The sequence below is a fragment of the Daldinia caldariorum genome (genome assembly GCF_022478825.1).
Source record: "Daldinia caldariorum strain CBS 122874 unplaced genomic scaffold F4812scaffold_7, whole genome shotgun sequence".
Classification (NCBI taxonomy): Eukaryota; Fungi; Ascomycota; class Sordariomycetes; order Xylariales; family Hypoxylaceae; genus Daldinia; species Daldinia caldariorum.
The window spans coordinates 1,351,891-1,377,764 of record NW_025953043.1 but is presented as its reverse complement, the minus strand read 5'-3'; the positions used below and the strand labels follow the sequence as shown (position 1 = coordinate 1,377,764).

Genomic DNA, 25,874 nt, shown 5'->3' with positions numbered 1-25,874 from the left:
TGTGTCCTCCAAAGACTTAGAAGTCTATTGCCTTGGAGCGCTGGGCTGACCAACCACTAATTTCGCACTCTTATAATCGGTCTTCCTTTTATCCTCCACAATTCCGGTCATGACAGACAATTTATTATCAACAAGGTTGATTGTCTTCTGTTCGGGTTGTTGTTTGATGTGATGACAGCAGTCTGGATCATGATATATATCATTCCGTAATAACCTATACTAACCCAGGTACGTCACATTTCCGCAGGGGTCCAAACCACTTGTCTTCATTGCTTTGACGTTATCTACCACCTAACTTACCTTGTGTTTCCCCAAAGTAAGACTATTGGAAAAGTCGAACCAATCGAAACAAATTTTAATATGATAACAGGAATATTAATAAAAGATTAACACGCCACGGATCCTCACGATGCTGACATGTGTGGGGAAGAGCATCTTTTCTCTGGCGTCTAGGAGTGGATATTCAACAATGTCGGCCCATGAGCCCCTCGTCAGGTTCCATCATTCTGAGAGAACACATGCGGCATGCGGAGCTTTACTATTACTTTCGCCCACTCACAGTCGCGTACTTAGCGCCTCTCGAGCAGGCAGGGGGTTGATCGGTATATCATTGGCGAGCTTCAACCCCACTGGTACCTACAGCATCTTATCCTGGCAGCCTGGGAACTTTCGCAGCAGTTTATTGGCCTATCCTAGCCTACCCGTTACTCTGGGAATTCTTCACCGGCCTTTCCCGCCTCCATCAAAGGTGTTTCAAGTTACACGACAGCCCCTGCCCCGCCTACGCCGCATCTAACGGCCCCCCAAAAATGTTCTGCAGCGGGTCGTTTACTTGGCTCAGCTTAGGTACATTCAAGCCCGGACATTTACAACAACCACTTCATAAGCCGTTCATCATGATTTAATTGGGTGGTCGATGGCTATCCGTGCCCCCACTAGTTAGGTATGGTAGATTGACATCCATTCTCTACCTACCTCCTAATATGTACCTCAGATCAAGTCGAAAACTCGGTTGAAGTTGCGCAAGAATCCCAGTGGTTAAGATGAACTGACGACGTGTAGCTGCATCACTTTTTTTTCTTTTTCAACTTTTAGGTAAGTTATATATATCTAAGGAGCTTGCTATAGGTATGATCATAACTTGAATATCGGATTGATTGAAACTATTCAGTCGGGCCTCGGGACAAAGAAGGGTTGGTCTATAATCCAAGAGGCGCTTATATTCGCAGTATTGTTGGCTGTGACTAGACCCTCGTCCAGGAATCTACTTCCCCTGTTATCCATCTTAGGTAGCTGTTTCTTTGTTAGCGATGCCTCAGTAATCCCCTTGTCTGAACCGTGCTAGTAAGCACGTCTCGCTGATGAAAAATGTAGCATCACGACTTGATCCCAGCTATAATTAACAATTTACACCCCCATCCCATCTTACCCTACATACCTTAATATACCTTAGGTAGGAGGTATGCTACCAAATATGGTGTTGCACATCCCCTTTGATCGACCCCTCTACTTTTCCCATTCTCTTATCCAAATCAATATTCCTTTTTAGCATATCCTAAACTTCTCGAGTCGCTGCGATCGTTGGGAGTGATACTAATTATATAGGTCGACTCAAGACAGGTAAGAACATTAGATTTTATTATCTTTTACGTTCAACCTAAGCCAAGCCACACGTTATATCGGACCTAGAGCCACCGATCCCGCCCTCTTCTGGCCTAAGTTAAGTGGTCACTTCGGTACAAATCCGAACCTTGACACTCCTAATTCCCCTCTTCTTCTTCGTCATACCTGTCAAAATTCGTCCGTACAACCCCGTTTCCGGTTTTCCATGAGGTGGCAGGTAAAAAATGAGGATAGGGTGTCTGCAATTCGCCCCGAAGCTCGGGGATGTCAATAATAATCTTAATCGCGCCGATGCAGTCTTGAGCAAAGCGAATCCCGAGAACCTCGATCTGCTGTGTCTACCCGAGCTATCTTTTACAGGTATAACCGTGCCTAAAGAGCAATCGAACGTATTCAATTATGATACTGACACCATCAAGGATATAACTTCAAATCGCTCCAAGACATCAGCCCCTTCCTCGAGCCTCAAGGTTCCGGAGTTACTGCGCTCTGGGCGAGAACCGTCGCACTCAAATACAACTGCGTTACCATAGTCGGATACCCAGAGATTTGTGACGTAAAAGCGAAATGGCCCACCGGACCCGAGTACTACAACTCGGCCATCATCGTGAGCGGCGAAGGGGAAACTATCGGTAACTATAGGAAGAATTTCCTGTACTATACAGACGAAACATGGGCTCTAGAAGGAGGCGAGGGATTTTGGCAAGGGTCTATCCCGGGTCTTGGAAATACTTCACTCGGCATATGTGGGTAATTCCCGTCATCAACCAGAGTATCGTTCTAGCTAACAATCTGTCTACCTAGGCATGGATATTAAGTGAGCGACGCGACTAAATATAGAGTTGGCCTTACTGACTTCTCCTTTAGTCCATACAAGTTCGAGGCTCCCTTCCACGCTTTTGAATTCGCATTTCATGTTCTGGAGATGGGTTCAAACCTCGTCGTTCTTTCGATGGCCTGGCTCACAAGAGAGGATGGTCGAATGTTCTCCCGCATGCCTAATGAACCGGACTTGGATACATTGACGTATTGGGTAACGAGACTAGAGCCACTTATTCGAGCCGAAAGCGAGGAGGAGATTATCATCGTTTTTGCGAACCGCTGCGGTATTGAAGATGACGCTGTCTACGCCGGAACGAGCACTGTGATTGGTATAAAAGATGGCGAGGTGAATGTTTACGGTATCCTTGGCAGGGGAGAGAAGGAGCTTCTGATTGTCGATACGGACGCTGCCCCATATGCTAAACTGGTGTATCGGCCTGATGATAATGCATCAGGGGGTGCCTCGGCCGATGATGACAGAACAAAAGACGGTTCGAACAACACATCCGCTAGGCCTGACAAGGAGGACCCGTCGAAGAGGTCAGAACAACCCAAACTACAGGGAGGAAGTGACTCTACAGGTGCTTCAACAACCCAGACACCGAAGCACACCGATTCATACAATATGTCCAGGAAGGCTACTCAGCCTATTTCACCATTAAGTGAGTCTACACTCGCTAACTATGAATCGATATCCCCCAGTAGCGCTACCAAAGACTACGACTATGTACCATTAGGACGTGGTTCTAGAGCGGGAAGTGATAGGAGCACAAAATCCATGCAGGGTTCAATCGTTTCGGGTCATTCGGGCACTTCAAGGAAGTCGAAGGGGTCAAGCCGCACCCGTGCTTCGAAAGAGTCTCTTGATTCGAAGAGCTTAACCTCCCGTCGATCATCATCGAAGAAAGCCAAGACGTCATCTCCACGGATACAAATCCCACCCCTTAAATCGGTGAACGATTCGATTCCGACTCCGACGGCACCAAGCCCAACTCCATTAGCTGTCCGACCCAAACTAACCATACCAAAGGATGCCCATAAGCGTCCACACATCCCCACGCCCCATCCAAATCCAGGACAGAAAGGCCAAGTCTCGATGGAACAGCAGAATACAATTTTAACTCCAACGACAGCTTTTGATGACTTGAGTCCACAATTCCCAACCAGGTCCTTTTGGGCTTCTTCAGACTCGCACCTACGAAACTCCAAGGAATTACGCAATCAATCGCCTATATTAGAACATTCATCGAAGTCCCCAAAGTCTATTGTTGAAGACGTGTCCATATCGGTGGGGTTAGGTATAGAGGGTAAAAAATCGAAGCCTACAAGCAAAGATGTCATAAATCCCTCGCCAGTGAAGCCGCGTGTCTCTAGTCAATCGAGAAGACGTGGACGCGCAGACTCAGTGTTTGACCAGAGACCTAGTTCGACTGGAATCGCTCAACGCCTCGACACCATGAGCCCAAGGCCAGACTCCTCGGTTGGGAAGAAAGTTGATACATCCTCGCCTTACCCATACCGTCCTTCTTCGCTGAAATCACGGAACACAAGTCGGAACCGCCCTGCTAACCCTGTTCTTGAAGATGACCCTCTTGAGCAACAATATTTCGATTTCGCAGGAGCTTCTATCCCAATCAGTGCGAGCCCCAGTATACATGACAGCTCCGCGGTTAGGGGCTCCTCAGCCGTGTTCCGTCCAGAGAACCGCATGAGCAATGTCGAATCGACATATCGCCAAACATCCCATACATCGCGTACGTCTCGGTCGCGAAGTAATAGTTATAAAGCCCCAAACCCATCAGTCCAAGGGGTTGTAGGGAATTCTTGGCAACCCCGGGCCATTAGCCGCGGACGGCAGCGAGCACCAAAGGAGCTCACTGGGGCGACAAACAATACGGATATCAGCGGAAGAAGCGGCTCACCAAAGTGGTCTGTTCAAGGGGATGTCGATAGCGAGGACGATGACGAGATTGTGGAAGAGATCATCGTACGACGCTCACCGAGCTGCGCAATTCATGGTGACAGACATCATCAAGTTGGAACTCCAGGACAAGAATCCAACGTATACACGAAAATTGCCAACGTGGAGAGGCGTGATTCGTCACGGGTAATTCCTGAGCCGGAAAGACTATCGAACATTCAGAGTGCGACGGGAACCTCAAATAAGTCTCCCGAAAGCGAGCTCGAGGCACAACCAAATTTCTACGCCTCTTCTACCGAGGATCTCACCGATGCAGAACGCTTACTGGCAACACACTGGTTCTTGTTTGATCCAAAGACACCAAAGGCTATGGTTTTTGAGACGGAGGGGAATAACGTCGCACCTAACGCGCCTCGGTCCGCCCCTTTCGTCCAACCTCTGAAGATCGCGAAGCATATCGGGCAAGAGGCACTGAGCAATGTTAGGCCAAAGAGTGCCGTCTGGTAGCGTTGGAACTTTTAACGTGTAATCAGGTTATAGGAATGATTCGATGCGCTGGGAAAATGTGTCACTGCACTAAGCGAGGAGTTGGTTTGGTTATTAGACCCGGACATTCATTCCATCTGAGCTCTGAGTTTTACCTACCTAAGTTGTACTAGAATTATAAAAAAGTTCACACGTAAAAATTATAGGTGGTTGTCATCGACAGCTTGATTGCTGGGCTTTGATCATGTGATTAAGTGAGATGTTGGTGAGGTCTTTAGGGTTCAGGGGCAACCCTAGCAAAATAAATTAACTTGAGTACCATATTCTCAGCTTTCCGCAGTTCACGTTTTAAGTATAGTCGATCTGGTACATTCTAATAGCTACCCATCTATCTGGGTACCTCCTAACGTTATCGCCAGTCAACTCAGGTAGGTAAGCATCTTCCAGATGGAAAGATTTATGACATACATCCGGTGTTTGCCTCAGACATGTTGCAAGGCAAGACGGTTGCCTACCAGGAGCTTTGCTCTTTTGGTACAATGGCAAACAAATTTCCCGGCGTATGTAGGAGGTAGGTAGGTAAGCAGCGTCCGGATCTGCTGTGAAACAGAAGTTATTCGAGTCAAGTGGCTCGTTAAGTAGTCGTAATCCTAGTGTTATTACGTCGATTTCCATGTAACAGGTATTTGTCACACGATATTGCGGTAGCACGAAGCCCTGTCCTTTCCTCTATGATGTAGACGACTAGGTTAGGTTAGGTACCTACTCAACTGACAATACCTAATCAAAGAGGCAATATACGGGAAAATACCATGACGTTTCGTACTGATTGTTATGTAGTTGGCTGAAACCTGAAACTAGGTACGTTCTTGTTCTGACCTCGGCCTTTTCAACTGGACACCCTTACTATATGCATCGATCGTATGCAAATACGACCAGACGCGTGGCTTGTTCGAAGTCGTTGTCGCTACCTAAGTTTGTAGTAGGCAGTCCAACTACTATTTATGGTTGATTGATAGTACGAATTTATCGCTATAGGTATCGCGATGGGAAACCAAGTAGGATGTGGAAGTCGAAGCCAGTTCCGGTTCCAGTTCCAATTCCGGTTGAAAAGTAATTGCGATCGCCAGGCTGCCTCATCTGTTATCCCGACGTGCCTGCGGCCTAGCTTTGCGGCTGTCTGCATTGGTAGCCAGATCTGTGAGATGTCTCATTTTACGTAGATTCCCGTTTCGAAAGGGACAATACATACCTAGGTAGCCTGCGGCATCTTATACAGCAAGCCGTATAAGTACGTAGGCAAAGATCGCAATGTCAGCGCTGAAGAATGAGGACAGCTCAAGCCGCATTACTCACTTCACTCCTCTTTCCAAGATAAGTCGTTGATAGGTACTATCAAATTCATTTTTGAAGATGCAGAAGTTTGTAGCCCCCTTCCTTTGCCAGCTCTTCGCGCTCCTCGCCCAGGGAGAGAAGCATCCGCAGCCGCAGGCGGTCGGGAACTGGACGCTTTCCAACGCGGCCCGCACGCGGTCCGCGGGCAACGAGACCTGCGACTGGAAATTCGTGCTGTCGCAATCGGAGGCGCCTCCCGACACGTCTCCAACGGTATGTCGGTTCACTGTGGACGCGGACAACGGGCACAACTGCGACACGGTGACCTTCTCCGGCATAGCTTGCAGGGGGACCGAGCGGTACAGTGTCAACGGCGGACACGCGCCCGAGGGGTGGATAGTCATGGTGTTGCTGGATATCGAAGAGAATATCGAAGCGTATTTCGGCTTCGACGACAAAGCTTTGAATGCCGGCGCCCATATCCCCGAGCAGATCATGGCTGCGTACCCGCCGACGACCTATAACAAGCCTCGCGCCCGAGGTCTTGGCGAAAAGCCCCTATTAGCGCGGGATAATGGTACCACATGGACTGTTGAGAATATGTATCGAGGTTAGTTATATATTGTGCTTCATTTCAATTTTTCATTTGGTGGTATACTGATATCCTGTCCAGCTGTAACACCTTCCGAGAATCGTATTTTCATTGACATGCTTATCTTGGACGGTTCCCCCGAGGGGATAGTCTGCCAACTCGCGCTGCAGGCCCCTGAAGACACTGATGCCAAGACCTGGGGCTTCTCAAACGCCCATTGTATTGGCAATGACTGGATAGTTCATTGGGGATATACGCCTGACCATGATGCTGGCATAATGACACTCGTTCCGTAAGTTAATCTAGCTACATTTTATCTCTCCGTGAATCGGTTGGCTGATAAATTAATGCTATGAGCAGTCCGAGTAAAGATCGATATGCGTTCTTTGGATATAGAGATATCAATTCCCATGAAGATCTAGGTACGGCTGGGCCAAGTGAGGTGCTTCCTTGCAACTGCGGTTAGGCTTCGTCTACTTCTTCCTATCAAGCAGATTCGACTACTAGACGGGAATACTAGAAGGGGTTAGCCATCGAGAAAAGCTGTAATGGGGGACTTTACGATGAAGGAGCTTTGAGAAGTGGAGATTGACAGCACCAACCATGCCAGTCTTTTTTGTTTTATTTCTAATACCTAACTCTTTCCAAGTTACTTTAGGGGCAGAAAATTTATGGATTATATCAACTAGTAAAACAGCTTCGAGATAAGTTACTTTTACCCATCTTCACTCTTTACTCCATGGAATTATTCTCAAGTTGATGGCCTAGGCTTGTATTCACAGCTTACATCCTGTAGTTCACCACAAATGGTAAGGCTTGGGGATACAGAATATCTAACTGCATACGGGACTGCAGTAGCGTGAACCAGTTCCACATGGAGCTCCAGAAGACAATAAACTAGGCGCATTTTTCGGATGCTTTAGAATCCACGTCAACGTGGCACCAGCAACATCGGCTTCCTGTGCTATTACATGCAGACGATGGGGCTAAAAATATTACGCGCATCACTTGGGTGGCCCTATATTCGACCGTTAGCCGCGCAGGTGTAGATGTTGGTTGTAGAAGAAACGAAGATGATGCAAATTCTTGTCAGTAGGCCACTGTCTCGGTAGCCGTGTGGCACAATAGAAGACGGTAATGGAAGAATTCTTATTCCAACATCTTGAAAAATGATGACAGGGGAGAAGATGAATTCACCCTTGATCTCCTGATCTTTGACAGAAAACTCCGTGGGCGATATTGGAAGCTCACCTTGGTATCCCACTATTTATGCGAGATGATGATAAAGATATCAATCCCCGTTTGCCTTGGCTATGGATATGGATCTGGTAATCTGCCACGTACGACCACCGTATGCGACTCTCCGGGTCAGATGGCGTTTGAGTAACCCGACCACCGGGAGAGATGGCAGGGATGCACGGTAGCGATATTATCCATGCGACGAGCTAACCCCTTCATATTATTTAAGCGCGATTAGGCCGCTTTCTTGGGCTAGGTTCCGCGCGGAATTCTTTAGAGGCTTCATCGTTAAGCGCCTAAGTAAGGGAGTACTGATTCTTCGTCTAGAACCATGGTATCGGGTTGTATAGACGTCGGACAAGAGTCAATATGCAAGTAATGATCCCTACCTGTTTGCCTGAACAAATGAAGAATATGTTGAAGGTCGCGGGGTTAAAGACCTAGTAGTCGTAATGGCTACCTATTGACAGAGTATTTTCAACTACGAAAAGAGGGCAGCCATCAAAGAGGTCTTGATATACCCATTGTGAAATATGAAGTTAGTGTTGGTGTTAAGTAGAAAATGTCAAAAAAACGGATCCTTCACCGAAGCATCAGGTGAGTGGGGCACTCATTAGGTACCTAGGTACGTACGTGAAGTACTAGAATGCACCTGCAGTCATACGTAAATGAAGCGAAGCGTTGGCTCTTGCGTCTGCAATGCAGCCGCTATCACTTTTCATACAGTTACGCCTTTGGATCCTATTCGTGGCTCCTCTGCTTTTACACTAACAAAATTTAATATGCACACCAACAACCTCGAACTATAAGCACAAGAAATGCGTTGGGGCCTCGAGGTCAGCAAGCCTTGTCGTATGACTTTCGTCTTCTCGAAGCTTTCCCTACCCTTCCAAGATAATAGAAGACAAAGGGAAAAAAAAGAAATAGAAAAGTAACAAGAAAAACAAAACAAAAGACAGATAAGTATCCCCAAATAGTTCATGAATCTAAGCGAGAAGATTGGTCTAAACATTAAATCCAGTTCGAGCTTCCCGTTCTGTCCGTCATCCCGTGCACCTCGTGCTTATGCGCCTTTAAAGAATTCGTTGAAGATTTGATATGACATGATATGACTGTTGATACGAGGGGCTGGAGGGGTAAATGAAGTTCGTTTGAGCTGAGACCCCGGCCGGTCGCTGGTCTGGCCGGCGTCTACGAGACCCGCTACTTAGACCCGCTAGATCTACCTGGCATCGTTGCATGATAGCCTATCATTTTTCATGCTCTTGTCTCTTCCTGGATTAGTCTCAACATCTCCGGTAGGGGACTTGGCCAATCAATATCTAGGACTGGACTTGGCTCTTACTTCGCGCTTCCCACCTCTTCCCGCTCTCTTATTATTGGTTACATGTTTTTTGTCGCCTGTTCATCCCCGGAGGTGTTACGGCCGTTCCATTGGATCGTCTATGGCCGTTTTTTATGGCCAAAGAAAACCCAGTCCTATTATCAGAAACATTCTCCACAAACGGACATAAGAGAAACTCTTAGACGCACTCTTTACTTAGCACAAATGTAAAATTGCATGCGAGCTTACAGGATGTTGAGCTCCGTCTCCGCGCAGCCGCTTGCCTCGCGGTGGGATGCGGGGTGAGCTGAGTAGAACGGTCATATATGAGACGGAGATCCTCCTACACGGCGGGCTGGGAGCCTCATACTCTTTGCGGATATTCCTATCCACTCCTATCCACTGGCAGGGCCTGTTGCTATCAAAGAATCGGAGAGGATTTCGTCAACACAAAGTGGACCGCGGTACTAGGAGGTTTGCCATGCGTTCTAGGTACACCACCCTTATAGGAACCCCGTCCTCATAATATCCTCATCCCCCGCCTACCCACCAATCTCTTTCGACCGTAAGGTTCCGCACCCGCGAAGATGGTCTCTTCAATACTGAGCCGTGGCATACTACTTCTGTTATTCGGCTTTGTCAACTGTCTTCAGGTTACGCCAGGGTCCCCGTGTGCTGCAGTGTGCTTAGATCATCCGGATGACGACGCACAAAACCCGGCAGCATCTTCAACAAATTCGTCAGATATCGCTTGTCTAGATAGCGAATATGGCTCTTCGCCAGCGGGTATCAAGTTCAAGAACTGTCTCAGTTGTCTAAAGGACAGCAAGGCTGTAAGCGGCTCTGAGAGCGATGTTTCTTGGTTTTTATGTGAGATAACTGATTATGTTGTTCTGTATATGATCGTAATGACTAACATAGGTCTCATAAGACAACTTGAGATATGCCGTCGACGTATGCGTTTTTGGTTCTCTAAACGCCCTCAAAACCATCTCAACCCCGTGTGACATCGACTATGGATGTGCTCCTTTGGCTGAGTCGCTCAAGTATGGCATTTCAAACCTTAATAATGCATCGGAATTTGGGTATTGTACAGCAGGAAACGGCGCATTTAAAAACGAATCTGTTGAAGCATGTTATCAATGCTTTCAAGCAAGTGATGACCAGGTTTACTTAGCTAACTGTACGATCTTTCATTATGTGGCTGCCAGTTTAGACGAGGCTAACTGATGGGCAATAGTTCTCATTGCTCTGCAAGCTGGTTGCGAACAGACACCCGCACCGGGTAGCTTACTTGGTATATCGGGAACGCTGTTCTCTGATACGCCAATCAAAGTCACTGCGCCGCCGACCGACGACAACGACAACGACGCAAACACGTCGAAGACTGATGACTCGAACCCGACGTCGATGACGACTGGTACTATTGTAGGCATCGCTGTTGGAGCTGCGCTGCTATTTTTGGGTGGCCTAGGACTCTTTATAGTTCATCGCCGTCGCGAGAAGAGGGCTCGAGAACGCAATGCCCTAGGCTCAGACTACGATCCTCGAGGAGGAAGTGGCTCTATCACAGCACCAAGTAAAGGAGCCTTTACAGCTTACGATAGTAGACCCTCCGTGTCCATGATAAGCGGTTACGAACTTAACGCTCAGCGGGCATACATGAACGACGCAAATTACTACGACTCCCTGGAAAAGGAGATAGCGGCGCGGCGGGCAAACTACAGCCTGGATCCACGACAGCTTCCTACCCACCCTGCGTACATTCCCGGAAACGTGAGCCGAGGTCCTTCCAGGGCAGCTTCTCCAGCGCCCCCGGCGGCTGTGAAACATCACGTGCCGGACTCTTACGCCATGCAGCAATATCTGAATGCGGTCGAAGACATTGTTACGATACCCATCCCGCCACCACCATCGTCGCACCCTCCGTCTCGAACTTCAAACCGGTCACCCTCTCCAACGGACTCCGCAACAGCGAGACTTATAAGGAACCCCCAACCGGTACCTCACCCCCCGCCCCCGCCCCCTCCGGCTCGCCACAATAAGGTCCCGTCGCTGTCGATGCCATCGGTACCCCGCATCAAAATACCGAGGAAGTACTCTCCGCCGGTAATATCCGTACAGGGCGCAACGCCCGTCGACACACAAGAGAACCAGCCTGCTACCGGTAACGCGCAGACATCAAAGCCGCTGACGATCCACGAACGGCGGTTCCACGATCGCGGCTTGTATATTACGACTGCCGCAGACATCCAGGGGTAGCAAATAGCGCATCTCAACCAGCCACCGCGGCTGAGAGAAGAAGATATAAATGAGAGAGCCGGGGAAGACGAGAGAGGAAGGCAACTCTTTCTACGATTAGAGGTGTATTATGTACGATTCATGCATCGGGTGTATACATCTGCATAGATACCCAGGGAAAAATGTTCTGGTTAATATTAGGAACGGCGTTTTTAATTTGGGATGCTTCGCTTGAGACGAGGCGTAGGCAGGTAGATTACTGGAACGGCATGATATCGATGGGGAATGAGAATAGGAGACTATGCATACCTATATAATTTTATGGCGCAAACAGAAGCCATCTTATACCTGTTACTAGACGTAACGTTCTGTCGCTTTGGTTATCGGACCTGGGATAGCGAGGAATATTGTAAATAGACCAGTCACGTGTTATTATAAGTCAAATGAAGGAATACCAAGGACGATAATAACGATAGTGCAATCAAGGCATTACTACATATTATTTGTTCTTCTGGGTGACTACCAATTACTTTATATAAACCTGTATTACTTAACCCAGACGTCTTCCAGGCCCTTTAGTCCTCCATGAGTCTGGTAGAGGGCCAGTCCTTCCTCCCCCGGCAGAGGGGGCAGTCGACTGGCCATAGACAGTATTCTGGACAGCAGGTGTGCTCATAATCCATGAAAGGAACCGAGGCGTAGGAATTAGGTTTGGACCATGTCCGAACTCGGGATATATCCGAGTGAGAAAGTCGTGAAGGTGAGCAGCAACGAGGCCAGTCAACCCAATCTTCAAGCTCTCCCAGCCATTCGGAAATAGAAGCTGTACGAGCAGAAGACAATAAGGCATTAGTTGTGCGGGGATAGTGATGATATAAAAGTGGGCGTTCATCCCTCGCTGATCCTGCGTTGCCGTGTAACACAAGGCAATGAGCAGAGCGTGGAGGAGCATGAAACCACCTGTGAAGAACGCATTCAGAGGCTAATGCGCTAAAAGTTAGCAAGTCGTTCCTCTTCTCGATGCACGGTCAAGATTATAGGAACTAGGGCTAAGTATATGTATATATGTAGGGCGCTGAAAACCACCCGAGCAAATGCGTCCGAAGGACATTGCTCGAGTCATCCAATTAGACATCCCACCATGCCCACACTCCGGACTGGCCCTATTGAGGTATGCGAATGACGGGCCAGCCACAGTGCAGGGGTGATCTTCCTCATTTCCAGGAACCGTCATAGCTGTAGAGGAAATCCACTATGCGGGCAGATATATGAGGTGCTTTTGGGGTAAGGGGAGAGGAGGGGCTAAGATAGGTGGATATATAAAATTTCTGATGCAAAAGATGGATCCATCTCTGAGCGAATGGATGGGTTACGAAAAGGTGAAGAGATTTTGACCTACCAGAATGACGCAGGCGAGGAAGAAGAGGTACCAGATCATATCCTCCTTCTTCGAGAACTTGGAGTTACCCGTCTCAAGCTGGCTTAGATAATTGAATATGAAGTAGGTATCAAACAACACACTCATTCCGGATCCTGTTAAGAGGAAGCTCGTTACGATTAGATATAGAGCGGGCGGGAACTGAATGAGCCGCGAATAGTGGAAGATGAATGGCTCGGCATTCAGCATGCCCGTGTAGACTCCTACAGAGCAGAGGAACACCGCCGTCGCGACCGTTCTGTAGAGATTTTCGTTAGCTTGGGTGAAGCTCTTAAAATGGAAGCGGCAATGCGAACTTACCTAGCGATCGGAGGGGTGCTCATGTAGACACTAACCATGTCCGCCATGATTGCGGTAGTTAGAGTATTTGATCAATTACTCTAAGAGAGGGGAAAAAACAAAAACAACTTTTGATTTACGAAGTGTTGATGGAAAGAGGTGTTTTTGCAGTTCCTATTCGCAGGTGAAGAAATAGAGGACAACAAAGACACGTATTGCCTACAACACACACGACTACAAGAGCCTCAAGGTGGCAATGACGAAGACGGTGGCACGGCACACGGGGAGGCAGGCAGCGCTGCCGTTCGCATGGTTGGGCCAATTGGAAGTTCACCTCGGTCGGAAGAGGAACGACGGGAATGGAAGGTTAAAGAAGGAGAAGATTTTCTGTTTCGTGTCAAATTTGGAACGAGAAAAAAAATAGTTACTGGGTTAGCTTGATACGTTATGTAAGCTTCGGCTAGTTTAGCCTCTCGGTCCCACCCTTATCAACACCTTATCAGTCCCCTAGCTAGATTTACGAAAGCACGTGATGATGCGGATAGTAACATAAGCGTTGTTTTAATTTCAAGCCTGGGGGAGCTTATTAGATATGGGAAGGTTTGAGTCTAATTGGCTAGAACACTCTCTTACATTGTATATACCTACCTAGATAATATAGTATTCAATCCCTATTGTTTTAACCAATTAGGTTGAATCCTTTCTTGACTGGTCTTTGTACATTGAAGATTGATCTAGGTATAACACCGATCAACTCGCACAATACCATAGTCTAGACACTTATAACCGAGCCAGATCAATGATGTAGTTATTTCTTGTAACGTATTCTTTTTAAGCTCAAAGCTGAAAGTCGGGTTTGCTATATCATCAATAACAGTTTCCTATATATTAATATGCAGTCATCCATTATGGTCATGTAGGTTTCAGCCATGGCCATTCGCGAGACAAGATTTGCCAGGCAGAACTTGGAGTTGGTACGCCACTAAACAACAAGGTATAAGTTTCTACTGTAACGTATTTTATCATTTCCCAAACCTAAAATAAAGCAAACCGTCTCTAGCATATGTCCCTCCGCGCGGACTGGTACCCTTAAGGTTATCTTTCTACTGAAACTAAATAAGCTTCTCCCTAAATATTTAAGTTTAGCGATATATTATCCGCGAGCCGTTCCCTCTCCTTGTTTATCCATATGTATTGTTTATATTTATCAAGCACTCCTAATGTTTTCAAGGACTACCTATAAGTATTTCAGCAACAGATCAACTTGCTATCACATATCTGCTCCCACTTTCCACATTTTGGTTAGAAAAGCTCACAGCCGTCGAGATGCGTTTCCCTACCTGTATCTTGGCCTTCGCTGCCTTCGTTTTTGGGCAGGACGTTCAGCCGGTGGACACATGGACGCTGTACAACAGCACAATCACATGTGACCTGACAACCTGCCTATACAATTTCTTCGCGTACAAGCACAACTCCGGAGAGACGGTCCAGTGCCATCTTAACAAGACGGGAGCTCCCGGCATAACGACTTTCTTCGTGGACCAGACCTGCCAGCGGGATCCCCGCCACACGCTTACTCTGAGCTGGGCGCCCGATCGCTCGGTCATACTCTGCATAGCGGACATCCACGAGCACAGGAACGCGTTCTACGGGCTAGAGAAATGGGAGATCGCCGAGAACAGGATCGTTCCGAATAAGACGGAATGGGCGTGGCGAGCTGGAGAGGTCCCGCTTCCAAGCAGCACTTACGCACGCCCGGTCACTACGTTGCAGCAGTAATGCTTTACGAACATCTCGGAGCCAGCGTTGGTATAGTTTCGTGTCAACCAACCTACGGTGATTGGGGTTTTATCTGGGCACAAATACTATATTTACCTTTGCATTATTTTGGATTACAAGGCTGGAGTTTTATGTTACCTGAAGCCGACAAATTGTAAGGCTTATCGGGTTAGGAAACGGAGTAAAAAAGCGAGAGATACCTGGAATACCACGGTCCATCGTGGGATTGCATTAGATTGGTTTATGGATTAGTCTTGTTGACGACACATGGCTACATTCAATATCTAGGTCCTATTGAGGTCTGCGTTGGGGAGCATTACAGGGCTTATAGATTAGCGAGTTTCAATACACAACTTGACTTTTAAGATTTCATTTCTGATCTATCTACGGGTGCACGTCTATATTGACGAAGTCGTTTCCCAATAATTCGTAGTACGCATGAGATGGTATACCGAGAAATCCCATTTGAGGCGTCCGAAAACTATCAGTCTTTAATATATGACCTTGTAGTCTATATTTTCGTGTTGCAGTGCGTTTTGTTGTGTGTTGTTCAACGTATAAATTTCACTAGGGTAATCTCCATGGACCGTGGTGTAATTCGTGACGATCTTTTAGTCATCACCTACCGTAAGAAAATTGTCTTCATGTAGTTAGTCGACCTTACGTTCTATATATATTTCGCTCGACCCCCTGGGAGTCTGACATTTTGACTCATTTATTTTTCTCCCACTAGCGCTGACTGCGTTGCTCAACGGTTCGGAAACAAATAAATATCCTCCTATATTTCTTGTTAACTTCACTCTTCTGTTCTGTTGTTTAAGTTAGTCGCCTCTTTTTACACACACACACAAGATCCTCTCGAAATTTGATCAACTTAATCTCTAGAAAAGGGGTAAAAATGTCGGATCACGTGTCCGATGTCCATGGCTCTGCGGAGATCACCGTAGAGCCCAATTTGCACCAACGGTTGGTAATGGTTCCTGATTCTGATTTGAGCAATGTTACTGACGCGAGCTTGATTGTTCCGTTTGCAGAGGCAGGAAAATATTCCCAAGCCCCTAGCGACAAGAATGAACACTCATCTTCGGTCACCACTTGTCCCGCGACTGATGACGATGGTCGCATAGCCACTGAAGATGAAATGCGCGATCTCCTCAACGTTGTTGACCGAATTCCTACGAGGCTTTGGGTAGCCTGTCTCGCCGGTATCCTCGAGCGCTTCGTATGGTATGGGGCAACTGCCCCTCTGCGTGAGTGCATCGTCCAGTCCCGTGTTCAGGGTGTTTGGATCGCTAACTAGTCATTTTGTAGAGAACTACCTTCAAAACGCTTCTGGTGGCGAGGTGCCCGGGGCTCTTGGTTTAGGACAGGCTTCTGCATCCAACATCGTGAATGCGCTCATCATCGGGTCTTATATCACCCCTGTTCCCGCTGCTGTGGTTGCTGATAGCTGGCTTGGCCGTTATAAGACCATGCTATACGCTGCTATGTAGGGTGGATTTCAATTTTTATCGTCTCCCTTACTCCTGTCTCTTGGTGTCCTTAAACTAGGAATTTAATCTAACACAATATTAGTATCGAATCAATTGGGGCGACAATCCTATTCGCAACTTCGCTACCTCCCGCCATTCGCGGAGGAGCTGCTTTGGGTGGCGTTATCCCTGCTTGTATACTGCTGGCTGTGGGATCAGGGGCCTTCAAAACGACAGTGGTTCCATTTATTGGTGAGTAACACGCATCCAAGCTTCGCGGAACTTTCAAGCTGACGTTCGCAGCCGATCAATACGACCAGACCGAGCCTCGAGTTATCACCAGGAAGACGGGCGAGAAGGTTGTTACCAGCCGAGAGCTTACCATTACGTATATTTACAATGCATTCTACTGGTTCGTATACAACCTTCCTCTCTGAACGAAGCGGTTCTAATAAAATAAATAGGGCTGTAAATATGGTAGGCTTCTTTGCCGATTCCACGCCATTACTAGAGAAATATATTGGTTTCTGGGTCGCCTACTTGGTCCCCTGCTGTTGCATGTGGCTAGCCCTGATCCCGATTCTTCTCAGTCGCAACTACTTTGGTCAGTTCATATAAATTGTAGACGATAAAGATAAACTAGCTGACAACTTTCTAGTGCGAGAATCTCCAGCAGGTAATATTATGCCTGACGTGGTATCTGCTCTACGCTACGGCATAGCCGGAGGTCTTCGAATGGACGCCGCAAAGCCAGATGCACAGCTCCAACATGGACGACAAGTTGCCTGGAACGACTCGTTTATCAATGACATCAAGCGAAGTCTTTTAACATGCCGAGTGTTGTTAGTGTATATCTTTCTCCATATCATGTTACGGCGTCTAACATTTGTGCGATAGGCTCCTTTTCCCCATTCACTGGCTCTGCTACAACCAAACCTTTAACAATCTGATCTCCCAGGCCGGACAAATGGTCACTTACGGTATCCCCAATGACATGATAAAAATTGCCGGAGCCATTTCGGGTATTTTTGTCGCACCCGTAATCCAAAAGGGATTATACCCTTTCCTCACGAGGAAGCAAATCTTATTTAGCCCGATCGCACGCATGACTGTCGGATTCGCCGTTCTTACTCTGTCTATGGTCTACACAACAATCGTCCAGAAGCTTATCTACCAGACAGGGCCATGTTATGACACACCCCTAGCATGTCCGGATGCCCTTGATCGTACCGTGCCTAACCAGCTTTCGGTATTCCTTCAACTTCCCATTTACTTTGGAGGCGCGTTAGCAGAAGTTTTCTGTCTGACCACCGGCACCGAATATGCGTACAACCATGCTCCTAAGAGCATGAAAACGCTGGTTCAATCTATCTGGCTCGCCATGGCCGGCATTGGGTCGTGCTTGGCGCTGGCGTTTACACCGTTGACCATGGATCCTCACTTGGTCACCATGTACGCCATCTTGTCCGGGCTATTAGGCGGGGCCACTCTCCTGTTATGGGTGCTCTTTCGCAATGTGGACAGATTGGACAGCGACAATGAGTAATGGGATGAACGAAAGCCTGGTTCGCTGGTCCGACCTGAGGAATGATGCTGTGGAAAAGATCACCTGGGATAGAAGTGGTAGATCGTTGGTATTCTCCAATTTTGTTAGCGGGGCTTGAATATGAAAAATATACCTACCTAAAGCAAACTGCCTTGTTATACAACTAAGCTTAAGTCAGGCGCATTGTTTCTAACACAGAAGAGCAAATATTTGTTAAGGAAGTCCCGTAATGAGCGTCATATGTAGAGTGTATATTAGAAATAGTAGCTGTGTGGTAGAGTATATAATTAAGACTTACCTTTGTCCCCTCTTGCAAGGGCGTTGTACGTCAATTATATATAATTATGCTGCGTATCTATCCCTAGTTGATATCAATAAGATCCTGGCATGTACTCGTGCCTCCTAGTCTTGGTTCAGAGGGCTTGTATGTTTATTGCAATTTGAAACATTATAATACGAGAAGAACATGGCTACGTATCTAGATACTCATATAAATAAGCTCATATCCTCCAGTAATCCTAAGTTGGTCGTTCAAAAGACCCTAAGCGAGTACCCAATCCCGTATCTCTCTCTCGCCGGGGGCTTGATTATTTCTATACGATCCTTGTTCCCTTCTATCAGCGCATAGGCAAGTCGACTGCTGGAAGATACGATTTATAATAGGTGTTCCTGGTGATGGGTGTCACATGAAAAGGAACTGCCAGGGTTGAACTAGTAATACCTGGCATTCTATTCTCGTCCAAGGGAACTAGCTACCCTCTATGTAGACTGCCCTACTCTAGCCAGTCTATCCCTATAATCCCACATATCCCTAACACTCTATGTATGAGCTATATCTACCTGTCTATTGACTTGGTACACTAACTATTTCAGTGTGTAAGAAGGCCTCTTTTATATATATGTTATACATCAAGATACCATGTACTGTAGCTAGAAACAGTCCCTTGACCACTGATTTTAACCTCCACTTTACCAACCAAGTCACCAAGAGCCGATTAGATACTCAGTATTACCTCTTCGTATCTTATGCATCAGATATAGTATTACTGCCTTTTAAAGCTTAATAGCTATCAGGTAGGTAGGCATAGATGTAATCCTTGTTGCGAAAACACATCGTATGATGCAATTTACCCCTATATCAGTCAGAAAATAGGGGTAATATTTTTATGTATACTTCCTTATTGGCGCTAGATACATATTAGATGACAGTGAATGCTGTTTGACATTAGTAAACGTCAGTTTCATGTTTTTGTATTTTTTTTTCTTTGCACATTCACAATTGAATATGCCTCATGTACCTACCTACCTTGTAAGAGGCACGTGGGCCACTTGCATCGGCGTTCCTTCTAGGTATCTCTTGTTTGCAAAATTTTTCTTCCATAGAATATGTTGCTATGAGACGAACTTCAGGTCGCATGGCTAGTACGTTAATCACGTACACCCCGCGTTCTGGTTGTTCTCCCATCAGGACGCGTCGCTGCCTTCGTAACAGGCATACTTCGTTCATTTCTCCCACCCACCTCTCCCACAACTTTCTTTACCCAACCATTGTATTCACAACGTTCCAAAAATCCACATCCCGGGCGGCTTTTTATCTGAAGCCCAACGAAGAACGGTGGTGTATCATTTGTTATATCCTACAGTTATAGCAAATAGTTTTCTGCTCCTTTTCTGTTGTTGCTTTCTTAGCCAACCACAATTTTGACAGAAGTGTAACTGCCACTCCGGCGACAGTGCCATTTGAATCTGTGTTCTAAATTTCGGCGACAATAGTGAGATAGCACCTTATATTTCTTTTGCAAACTGTATCGAACGTTTTGCTAGTACTCACCGGCGAAGTCAGGTCTCCTGTATCGCCGAATTACCACCACTAGCACCACCACCACCTTTCAATTGAAGTATACCTAATCAACCTGTCCAAATATGTCTCAAGGTAAGTACCTCTATACCATTGGAAGTTTTATAGTTATAATAGTCTTATTAGTATTAACTTATTTAGGTACTATCGTTCCCACCTTGTTGCCGTTGGGCGACCAGGCCAATCTAGCTCCTGGAAGTTGCAGCGTTCCCGAACCTGAACCCGAGCTCTCTTAGCAAGAGAAAGCGCGCAGGAAGGGACGGACACCACTACCTGATATCCCTCGATCACGCCGAGTCGAACCTGTTCACGACCCTGTTCACGAACCCTCTAGCCATGATCAAGAAGTGGAAGCACAGGAGCAAACGGCTCTTTTGCTTGAGGCACCCCAACCACAACCTCAGAATTCTGAGAGTTTGACACGTGCAAGATATCCATGCGACGTTTGTGGAGTGACTCTTAGTAGGCCTGAGTCGGTGCGAACGCACAAGAGAACAATACATATCGGCACGAGATGCTACTGGGGGGACTGCGTTCAAACCTTCGAACGTACCGAGTATCTTATACACCATCTCATAGAACACCAGACTCGTGCATCGACAAGTCATGAGGACTACTTGGTCTGCCATTGGCCCAATTGCACTGAGCGCAAGAAGCAAAAAGGTGAGATCCATCGACATATAAGGATACACAACGGTACTATACACGAGGAAAATCAATGAGGAAGCGTTTGGTTGCAATTTTCTCCAGCAGATGGATGGACACTGGGTAGCTAGGTATAACCGTGAAATTGGCTCTCTCTCAAGGGGGCTTTATCGGTTCACGTGCAATCGCGGCGAAGATAATTCTCTATCTTCAAAAGGATAATGACTTGAACTTTCTATATGCTAGGTATAGGAAGTAGCTTTGTTTCTGTCTTAATCTTAATGATAGCAATGATAAAACCGTCGGTGAAAACGAATTCACTCAAACCAAAGAGCAGAATCATCGTAAAGGGGAATACGCTTTTATTGATAAGATCGCATAATTGCATTTACCGGGGTGCTTTCGCTTACTAGGACGTCAGGTCGATCAACCGCAGCAAGGGAGACGTATTCTTCGCAAACAAGATCTTAATAATATTCCCACCAAGATGTTTTAAAAGAAGCCTTTCCTTCTACCTGAAATCTCGTAAGTTTGAACTAATGATTGCGTACAACCCCTTGCTTTGCGTCAATGGCTAGCCTTTTTACTCTCCGAGGTAGCATCACTCTTGAAGATGCATTAGACGAGGACGACGATGTGCTGGCGCAGCTACGTTATCCGGAACAGAAGAAGAAATTTTGGGCCTCATTAGTAGCCCGAAAACTCGACATCGAGGCTCTGGTTCGTTATCATTTAGGCGTTGACTGGTGCTATATATGCACGACGGAAGTTTGGGGGTCAGGCAGTTTCAACGTGGTCATCCCTATTCTTATTCGAGCTAAGACTCTAGGAGGTAATGAGCGAGTATATCTTCGTTTTCCATTACCGTATAAAATTGGCGAGGCCGAGTATAAAGGGAACGTAGAGGAAAAGCTTCGGACAGAAATCGCAACGTACATATGGTTTCAGCAAAATTGCTCCGATGTCCCTATTCCAACTTTGTATGGGTTTGGGCTACCGGATGGGAGCTATGTAAGCTTTGTGCCAAATGAATCCAGTTTAGTCGACCACAGTCTAATTTTGACAGTTTTCGCATCCAAGTAAAACACCGTTTTTGCTGAGAATATTGTGGGGGCTACGACGCCGGTTGCTCGCATTCTTCGGCTTTCCGGTCCCATCTCACTACATACGACGCAGATTCCAAAGCTCCTTCGATATGGGGTATATGATCCTAAGTGCAGCCAAAGGCCGCACTCTTGCCTTCTCGTGGGAAAAACACCGCCATGACAAGGCCTACCGACAGAGGCTTTTTCGCGACATGGCGCGCATCTGTCTGTCTATTAACAGAACTCCTCTGCCGCGCATTGGTTCACTTAGCTTTAACTCAACGGGCGTCGTCAATCTATCAAACCGCCCACTGGATATGTATTTTCATATGCTTGAAAATGAGGGCATCCCATCCGGCATCCCACGGCAGAGGACTTACACTTCAATTGAACCTTATATATCTGATTGTCTCGTCATGCAAGATAACAAGCTACTCTACCAGCCGAACGCCATTCATGACCAGGAAGACGGGGAAATGCAGCTTGCAGCTTTGACCGCCTTGCGAGCCACCATGCATCACTTTGTTCGTCCCGACTATCGAGATGGCCCTTTCTACTATACGCTTACGGACCTCCAACAGAACAACATATTCGTTGACGAGAAATGGAATATTCAAACTATTATTGACCTCGAGTGGGCGCAAGCCCAACCTATTGAAATGCAGCTTCCGCCGTACTGGCTTACGTCTAAACCAATCGACGACTTCAATAAAGCTGAATCCATCTCTGAGCTGGGAACTATATTTGAAGAGTATTTTGACATCTACGAAGCAGAGGAAAGAGCTATGAATGGTGTTTTGCTCCATGATCCTACCATGCGCCATGTGTGGAAAACAGGCGCTTTTTGGTATTTTAATGCAATCAAAATACCAAAAGGAATGTATAGGATCTTCAATACCAACATCCAACCCCTTTTCAACAAGGAGCACTGCAGAGGGTCTGTTTTGATCATGCATTCTTTTGGTATTGGGGTAAAGGGGTAAAGGGGCTTATTGAAAAGAAACTTAAAGATAAAGAGAAATATGTCGCGGAGATCAGAGAAACTTTCAAGATGACCGCGTATACACCGAATTAGTGATATGGCATACAACTAGGGATTGTGTGTCAGAGTGTCACAGTACCGTCTGTGAGGTAGGTAGTCCCTATAGGTGTAGATAACAACGTCAACCCCTCGACTTGACATCGATCTACCTTTTGGAAGTGTAGCGTTTTGGTAGTTATCTTCCGAACTCTTACAATGGTGTGCTCCATATGGGATGGTGGAAATGGCTTTCAGGATATGTGCTCTCGTGTTTCGCTCGAGGTTATCATTGACTAGCTGAACATGGTAGTCTGTCCTTCTGATAGGCTCCTCAAGTTTCCTCAACTCGTCCGAGAAGGAATTAATGTCGCTATTCCAAGCTATTTGCGACGCCGTCACATTCTTAAGACTTGTAAGAATGGACAGTGAGTTTTCAGACTCGGCAAGTTGAAGCAGATCCCAAACTTCCTTCTTTGCAGTCGTAATGGTGGAATGCTTCGCTTCAAGATCAGTTTTAGAAACAACCGCACTCTTCATTAGCCTAATCGCCCAATTTTTATCGCAGTAGTGGAGGATTGAGGATAAGTATTTTAGAATAGAGACGTAAAGGGATACAACCAACTTAGAGAGCTGCTCAAAAGCTTCCAGTCAGTCACACTCATGCTACCTAGGATAGATAAACTCGACAATGAGAGATGAGAGATGTGAGTGAGACTATAAAGCATACGTTGAATGCTCCGGTTGGAGAAAGTAGCGCTCAATTATGTTACAGCTAGCGATTATATTGGCTACAGTTTCAATAGACTGCAACACATATCCAAATGTTTCCATGGCATGAATGATATTTGAGCCAGTATTTGAGCAGTTAACTACAATAAGGAAAGCCTAGGAACAGTAAGGAAATTTATGGGACGTCGTTAAGGGCGTCAATGTGAATAGAGGATGGAGATAAGAGAGCGTTTTGAGGTAAAAAATTACAAATTTAGATGTTTAAAATTAGGTAGATGGTGTACTATCAAATAAATGTTATAGACGAGAAATCCCGCGCTTGAATCTGTATAAACACGAAAGACTTGAATAAGTTAGGTACTTCGTACGTTTGAAGGGTAAATGTAGCGTATAAACAGACCGTCAACAGCTGTTCACAGCTGACTGGCACGTGGCAGCACCCCTCAGCGACTCATACCATTCGGCAGTTGAAAAAAACCGCTAAAATCGCTAATAAAATAAGTATGAGTCAAAAATCGGACCTTGCTCTCAATTTAATTGTCTTATAAGAGTTCATCGTGAGAACCTCGATTCGTCCTTTTACTTAGGAACGATCGAAAGGCTCCCATGGCTCTTCAAAGTTCCTTGTGTCGGGTCCCAAGCCAATTGCGTCAATTGACTACCAAAGTCTCTGGCGCTCGTTTCTACTCGGCTCCTGTCAGTGGAAGCATTCCTGCTTCTAAGAGGAAATATGTCCCGACTAGCGGTACTTATCCGCAAGGATTCAAAGTCTCGGGAACGATAGTTGGTGTCAAACCGAAAAATACCACCAAGCCCGACCTTGCTTTCATCACTTCAACTACGCCATGTGCTGCAGCGGCCGTATTCACCAAAAATAAGTTCCAAGCTGCGCCGGTAACTTTTAGTCGCGCACTTCTACAAGAACAGAAGAACTTTGGGCTTCGAGGTGTAATTATCAATTCAGGATGTGCCAATGCCGTGACTGGAAAAGGCGGTTTAGAAGACGCTGAAAAAATGGCCAAGGCGGCGGACAAGGTCCTAGGTGCTGATAAGTCAACAATCGTGATGAGTACTGGCGTAATTGGGCAAAGGTAATGTACTTGAGTTTTCGCTAGGACTATAATTATGCACCTGTCATTCTAATTACCTAAGTTTTAGACTTCCGATCCAGAAAATCTTGGACGGAGTTCCTAAAGCCTACGAAGGCCTTGGAGATACTCATAAGCACTGGCTGACATGTGCCACCGCTATCTGCACAACAGATACGTTCCCCAAGTTGATCTCCAAGACGTTCAGACTGCCATCATCGCCATCGATTGAATATCGTATTGCCGGAACGACTAAAGGCGCTGGGATGATTCATCCGAATATGGCAACGCTCTTGGGTGTCATCGCTACTGATGCTCCTATTTCATCCTCTGTCATTCCACCCGTTCTTAAGTATGCCGTAGACAGGTCTTTCAATAGCATCACAATTGACGGAGACACGTCTACAAACGACACGGTAGCTTTACTGGCCAATGGAGCAGCGGGAGGCCAGGGGGTAACTACGGAAGATTCGGCAGATTATATCGCATTCCGGGATGTTGTTACCGACTTCGCGACCGACCTAGCCAAGCTTATCGTACGGGACGGAGAAGGTGCTACTAAGTTCGTTACTATTCGCGTAACCGAGTCTTCGAGTGAAGAAGGCGCTCGAAAGATTGCAAGTACCATTGCGCGATCGCCTCTCGTCAAGACGGCACTCTACGGCAAAGATGCAAACTGGGGACGGATCCTTTGCGCTACCGGCTATTCGCTAATCAGCGAGCCCGGACATCCCGTTAACGACGTGGAGGAAATAATCCCCGAGAAGACCAACGTGTCTTTTATTCCCACGGATGGAAGCCCAGAGCTGAAACTTCTCGTCAACGGCGAACCAGAAACGGTTGATGAGACCCGAGCGGCGCAGATTCTTGAGTTAGAAGACCTCGAGATCCTTGTGAGACTCGGAACCGGTAAGAAGGAGGCTACTTACTGGACTTGTGATTACAGCCACGAGTATATGTAAGTGATATATATATAAACTTGCTATGATATGGGTGTATTCAAGTACTGACGATTTTCACTAGCACCATCAATGGGGACTACCGTACCTAAATATGAAATATGAAATATGGATGACGCGGTAAAGGATCTCGTTTGAGTAGGAAGGTCTCTTCCTATTGGCTTCTCCATAATAGATCTCTCATACGAGTAGTTTGTAGGTGTATATAGCGTAAAGGATAAATGAGATGGAATGACTGAGATATGAACCTTATGAATGCTAATGATTCTCCGTTAACGGATTAAGTAATGAACATACCTAGAACGAATATTAGGTAGTTCCTTTCTTTATTGCATAAAATGTACCTAGCTATTGCCCCACCCTGCCCCACCAGTTAAAGCTCAGACGCGTCT

General features: G+C 46.5%; 9 protein-coding genes across 9 annotated transcripts; 7 read left to right on the top strand and 2 right to left on the bottom strand.

Annotated features, from left to right (window-relative positions):
• Positions 1-1,636: 1,636 nt before the first annotated feature.
• Positions 1,637-5,166, top strand: F4812DRAFT_373286 (carbon-nitrogen hydrolase). Its single transcript, XM_047931955.1, has 4 exons — positions 1,637-1,983; positions 2,043-2,369; positions 2,428-2,440; positions 2,491-5,166. Exons 1-4 carry the CDS (start codon positions 1,848-1,850, stop codon positions 4,871-4,873), a joined length of 2,859 nt encoding a protein of 952 aa, XP_047790873.1. The 5' UTR covers positions 1,637-1,847; the 3' UTR covers positions 4,874-5,166.
• A 1,099-nt stretch (positions 5,167-6,265) lies between these two features.
• On the top strand, positions 6,266-7,075 carry F4812DRAFT_458987 (uncharacterized protein; the record flags this gene model as incomplete). Its single annotated transcript, XM_047937458.1, has 2 exons — positions 6,266-6,797; positions 6,861-7,075. 2 exons carry the CDS (start codon positions 6,266-6,268, stop codon positions 7,073-7,075), a joined length of 747 nt encoding a protein of 248 aa, XP_047790872.1.
• Positions 7,076-9,731: 2,656 nt separating this feature from the next.
• On the top strand, positions 9,732-11,869 carry F4812DRAFT_372841 (uncharacterized protein). The gene is made up of 3 exons (XM_047931953.1): positions 9,732-10,212; positions 10,274-10,525; positions 10,583-11,869. Exons 1-3 carry the CDS (start codon positions 9,930-9,932, stop codon positions 11,602-11,604), a joined length of 1,557 nt encoding a protein of 518 aa, XP_047790871.1. The 5' UTR covers positions 9,732-9,929; the 3' UTR covers positions 11,605-11,869.
• A 178-nt stretch (positions 11,870-12,047) lies between these two features.
• On the bottom strand, positions 12,048-13,802 carry F4812DRAFT_427259 (Der1-like family-domain-containing protein). Its single transcript, XM_047934087.1, has 3 exons — positions 13,322-13,802; positions 12,983-13,259; positions 12,048-12,565 (listed from the first exon to the last, which is right to left on the bottom strand). The coding sequence occupies exons 1-3, from the start codon at positions 13,366-13,368 to the stop codon at positions 12,134-12,136; spliced, it is 756 nt and encodes a 251-aa protein (XP_047790870.1). The 5' UTR covers positions 13,369-13,802; the 3' UTR covers positions 12,048-12,133.
• A 740-nt stretch (positions 13,803-14,542) lies between these two features.
• On the top strand, positions 14,543-15,224 carry F4812DRAFT_471076 (uncharacterized protein). Its single transcript, XM_047939050.1, has one exon. It carries the CDS (start codon positions 14,627-14,629, stop codon positions 15,077-15,079), a length of 453 nt encoding a protein of 150 aa, XP_047790869.1. The 5' UTR covers positions 14,543-14,626; the 3' UTR covers positions 15,080-15,224.
• Positions 15,225-15,810: 586 nt separating this feature from the next.
• F4812DRAFT_471072 (POT family-domain-containing protein) lies at positions 15,811-18,182 on the top strand. The gene is made up of 7 exons (XM_047939049.1): positions 15,811-16,329; positions 16,391-16,568; positions 16,655-16,803; positions 16,855-16,963; positions 17,016-17,155; positions 17,210-17,393; positions 17,449-18,182. Exons 1-7 carry the CDS (start codon positions 15,978-15,980, stop codon positions 18,095-18,097), a joined length of 1,761 nt encoding a protein of 586 aa, XP_047790868.1. The 5' UTR covers positions 15,811-15,977; the 3' UTR covers positions 18,098-18,182.
• Positions 18,183-21,063: 2,881 nt separating this feature from the next.
• Positions 21,064-22,722, top strand: F4812DRAFT_372768 (uncharacterized protein). The gene is made up of 2 exons (XM_047931952.1): positions 21,064-21,611; positions 21,667-22,722. Exons 1-2 carry the CDS (start codon positions 21,171-21,173, stop codon positions 22,666-22,668), a joined length of 1,443 nt encoding a protein of 480 aa, XP_047790867.1. The 5' UTR covers positions 21,064-21,170; the 3' UTR covers positions 22,669-22,722.
• On the bottom strand, positions 22,722-23,510 carry F4812DRAFT_372765 (uncharacterized protein). Its single transcript, XM_047931951.1, has 2 exons — positions 23,434-23,510; positions 22,722-23,336 (listed from the first exon to the last, which is right to left on the bottom strand). Exon 2 carries the CDS (start codon positions 23,241-23,243, stop codon positions 22,776-22,778), a length of 468 nt encoding a protein of 155 aa, XP_047790866.1. The 5' UTR covers positions 23,244-23,336; positions 23,434-23,510; the 3' UTR covers positions 22,722-22,775.
• Positions 23,511-23,949: 439 nt separating this feature from the next.
• Positions 23,950-25,870, top strand: F4812DRAFT_427253 (arginine biosynthesis protein ArgJ). The gene is made up of 3 exons (XM_047934086.1): positions 23,950-24,526; positions 24,594-25,481; positions 25,547-25,870. The coding sequence occupies exons 1-3, from the start codon at positions 24,042-24,044 to the stop codon at positions 25,572-25,574; spliced, it is 1,401 nt and encodes a 466-aa protein (XP_047790865.1). The 5' UTR covers positions 23,950-24,041; the 3' UTR covers positions 25,575-25,870.
• The last annotated feature ends 4 nt before the right edge of the window (positions 25,871-25,874 follow it).

What these genes read in the sequence shown, in the direction of transcription:
- F4812DRAFT_427259 (XM_047934087.1), bottom strand. Translation starts at nt 13,368, where the DNA reads ATGGCGGACATGGTTAGTGTCTACATGAGCACCCCTCCGATCGCTAG. An exon ending in AGCACCCCTCCGATCGCTAG is followed by an intron (nt 13,260 to 13,321) that starts GTAAGTTCGCAT and finishes AAATCTCTACAG; the next exon opens with AACGGTCGCGACGGCGGTGT. An exon ending in TCCTCGCCTGCGTCATTCTG is followed by an intron (nt 12,566 to 12,982) that starts GTAGGTCAAAAT and finishes TTAGCGCATTAG; the next exon opens with CCTCTGAATGCGTTCTTCAC.
- F4812DRAFT_372841 (XM_047931953.1), top strand. Translation starts at nt 9,930, where the DNA reads ATGGTCTCTTCAATACTGAGCCGTGGCATACTACTTCTGTTATTCGGC. An exon ending in CGATGTTTCTTGGTTTTTAT is followed by an intron (nt 10,213 to 10,273) that starts GTGAGATAACTG and finishes AGGTCTCATAAG; the next exon opens with ACAACTTGAGATATGCCGTC. An exon ending in CCAGGTTTACTTAGCTAACT is followed by an intron (nt 10,526 to 10,582) that starts GTACGATCTTTC and finishes GATGGGCAATAG; the next exon opens with TTCTCATTGCTCTGCAAGCT.
- F4812DRAFT_372768 (XM_047931952.1), top strand. Translation starts at nt 21,171, where the DNA reads ATGGCTAGCCTTTTTACTCTCCGAGGTAGCATCACTCTTGAAGATGCA. An exon ending in GGCTACCGGATGGGAGCTAT is followed by an intron (nt 21,612 to 21,666) that starts GTAAGCTTTGTG and finishes TAATTTTGACAG; the next exon opens with TTTTCGCATCCAAGTAAAAC.
- F4812DRAFT_471076 (XM_047939050.1), top strand. Translation starts at nt 14,627, where the DNA reads ATGCGTTTCCCTACCTGTATCTTGGCCTTCGCTGCCTTCGTTTTTGGG.
- F4812DRAFT_427253 (XM_047934086.1), top strand. Translation starts at nt 24,042, where the DNA reads ATGGCTCTTCAAAGTTCCTTGTGTCGGGTCCCAAGCCAATTGCGTCAA. An exon ending in ACTGGCGTAATTGGGCAAAG is followed by an intron (nt 24,527 to 24,593) that starts GTAATGTACTTG and finishes CCTAAGTTTTAG; the next exon opens with ACTTCCGATCCAGAAAATCT. An exon ending in GATTACAGCCACGAGTATAT is followed by an intron (nt 25,482 to 25,546) that starts GTAAGTGATATA and finishes GATTTTCACTAG; the next exon opens with CACCATCAATGGGGACTACC.
- F4812DRAFT_372765 (XM_047931951.1), bottom strand. Translation starts at nt 23,243, where the DNA reads ATGAAGAGTGCGGTTGTTTCTAAAACTGATCTTGAAGCGAAGCATTCC.
- F4812DRAFT_373286 (XM_047931955.1), top strand. Translation starts at nt 1,848, where the DNA reads ATGAGGATAGGGTGTCTGCAATTCGCCCCGAAGCTCGGGGATGTCAAT. An exon ending in ACCCGAGCTATCTTTTACAG is followed by an intron (nt 1,984 to 2,042) that starts GTATAACCGTGC and finishes GACACCATCAAG; the next exon opens with GATATAACTTCAAATCGCTC.
- F4812DRAFT_471072 (XM_047939049.1), top strand. Translation starts at nt 15,978, where the DNA reads ATGTCGGATCACGTGTCCGATGTCCATGGCTCTGCGGAGATCACCGTA. An exon ending in ATTTACAATGCATTCTACTG is followed by an intron (nt 16,964 to 17,015) that starts GTTCGTATACAA and finishes TAAAATAAATAG; the next exon opens with GGCTGTAAATATGGTAGGCT. An exon ending in TCTCAGTCGCAACTACTTTG is followed by an intron (nt 17,156 to 17,209) that starts GTCAGTTCATAT and finishes ACAACTTTCTAG; the next exon opens with TGCGAGAATCTCCAGCAGGT.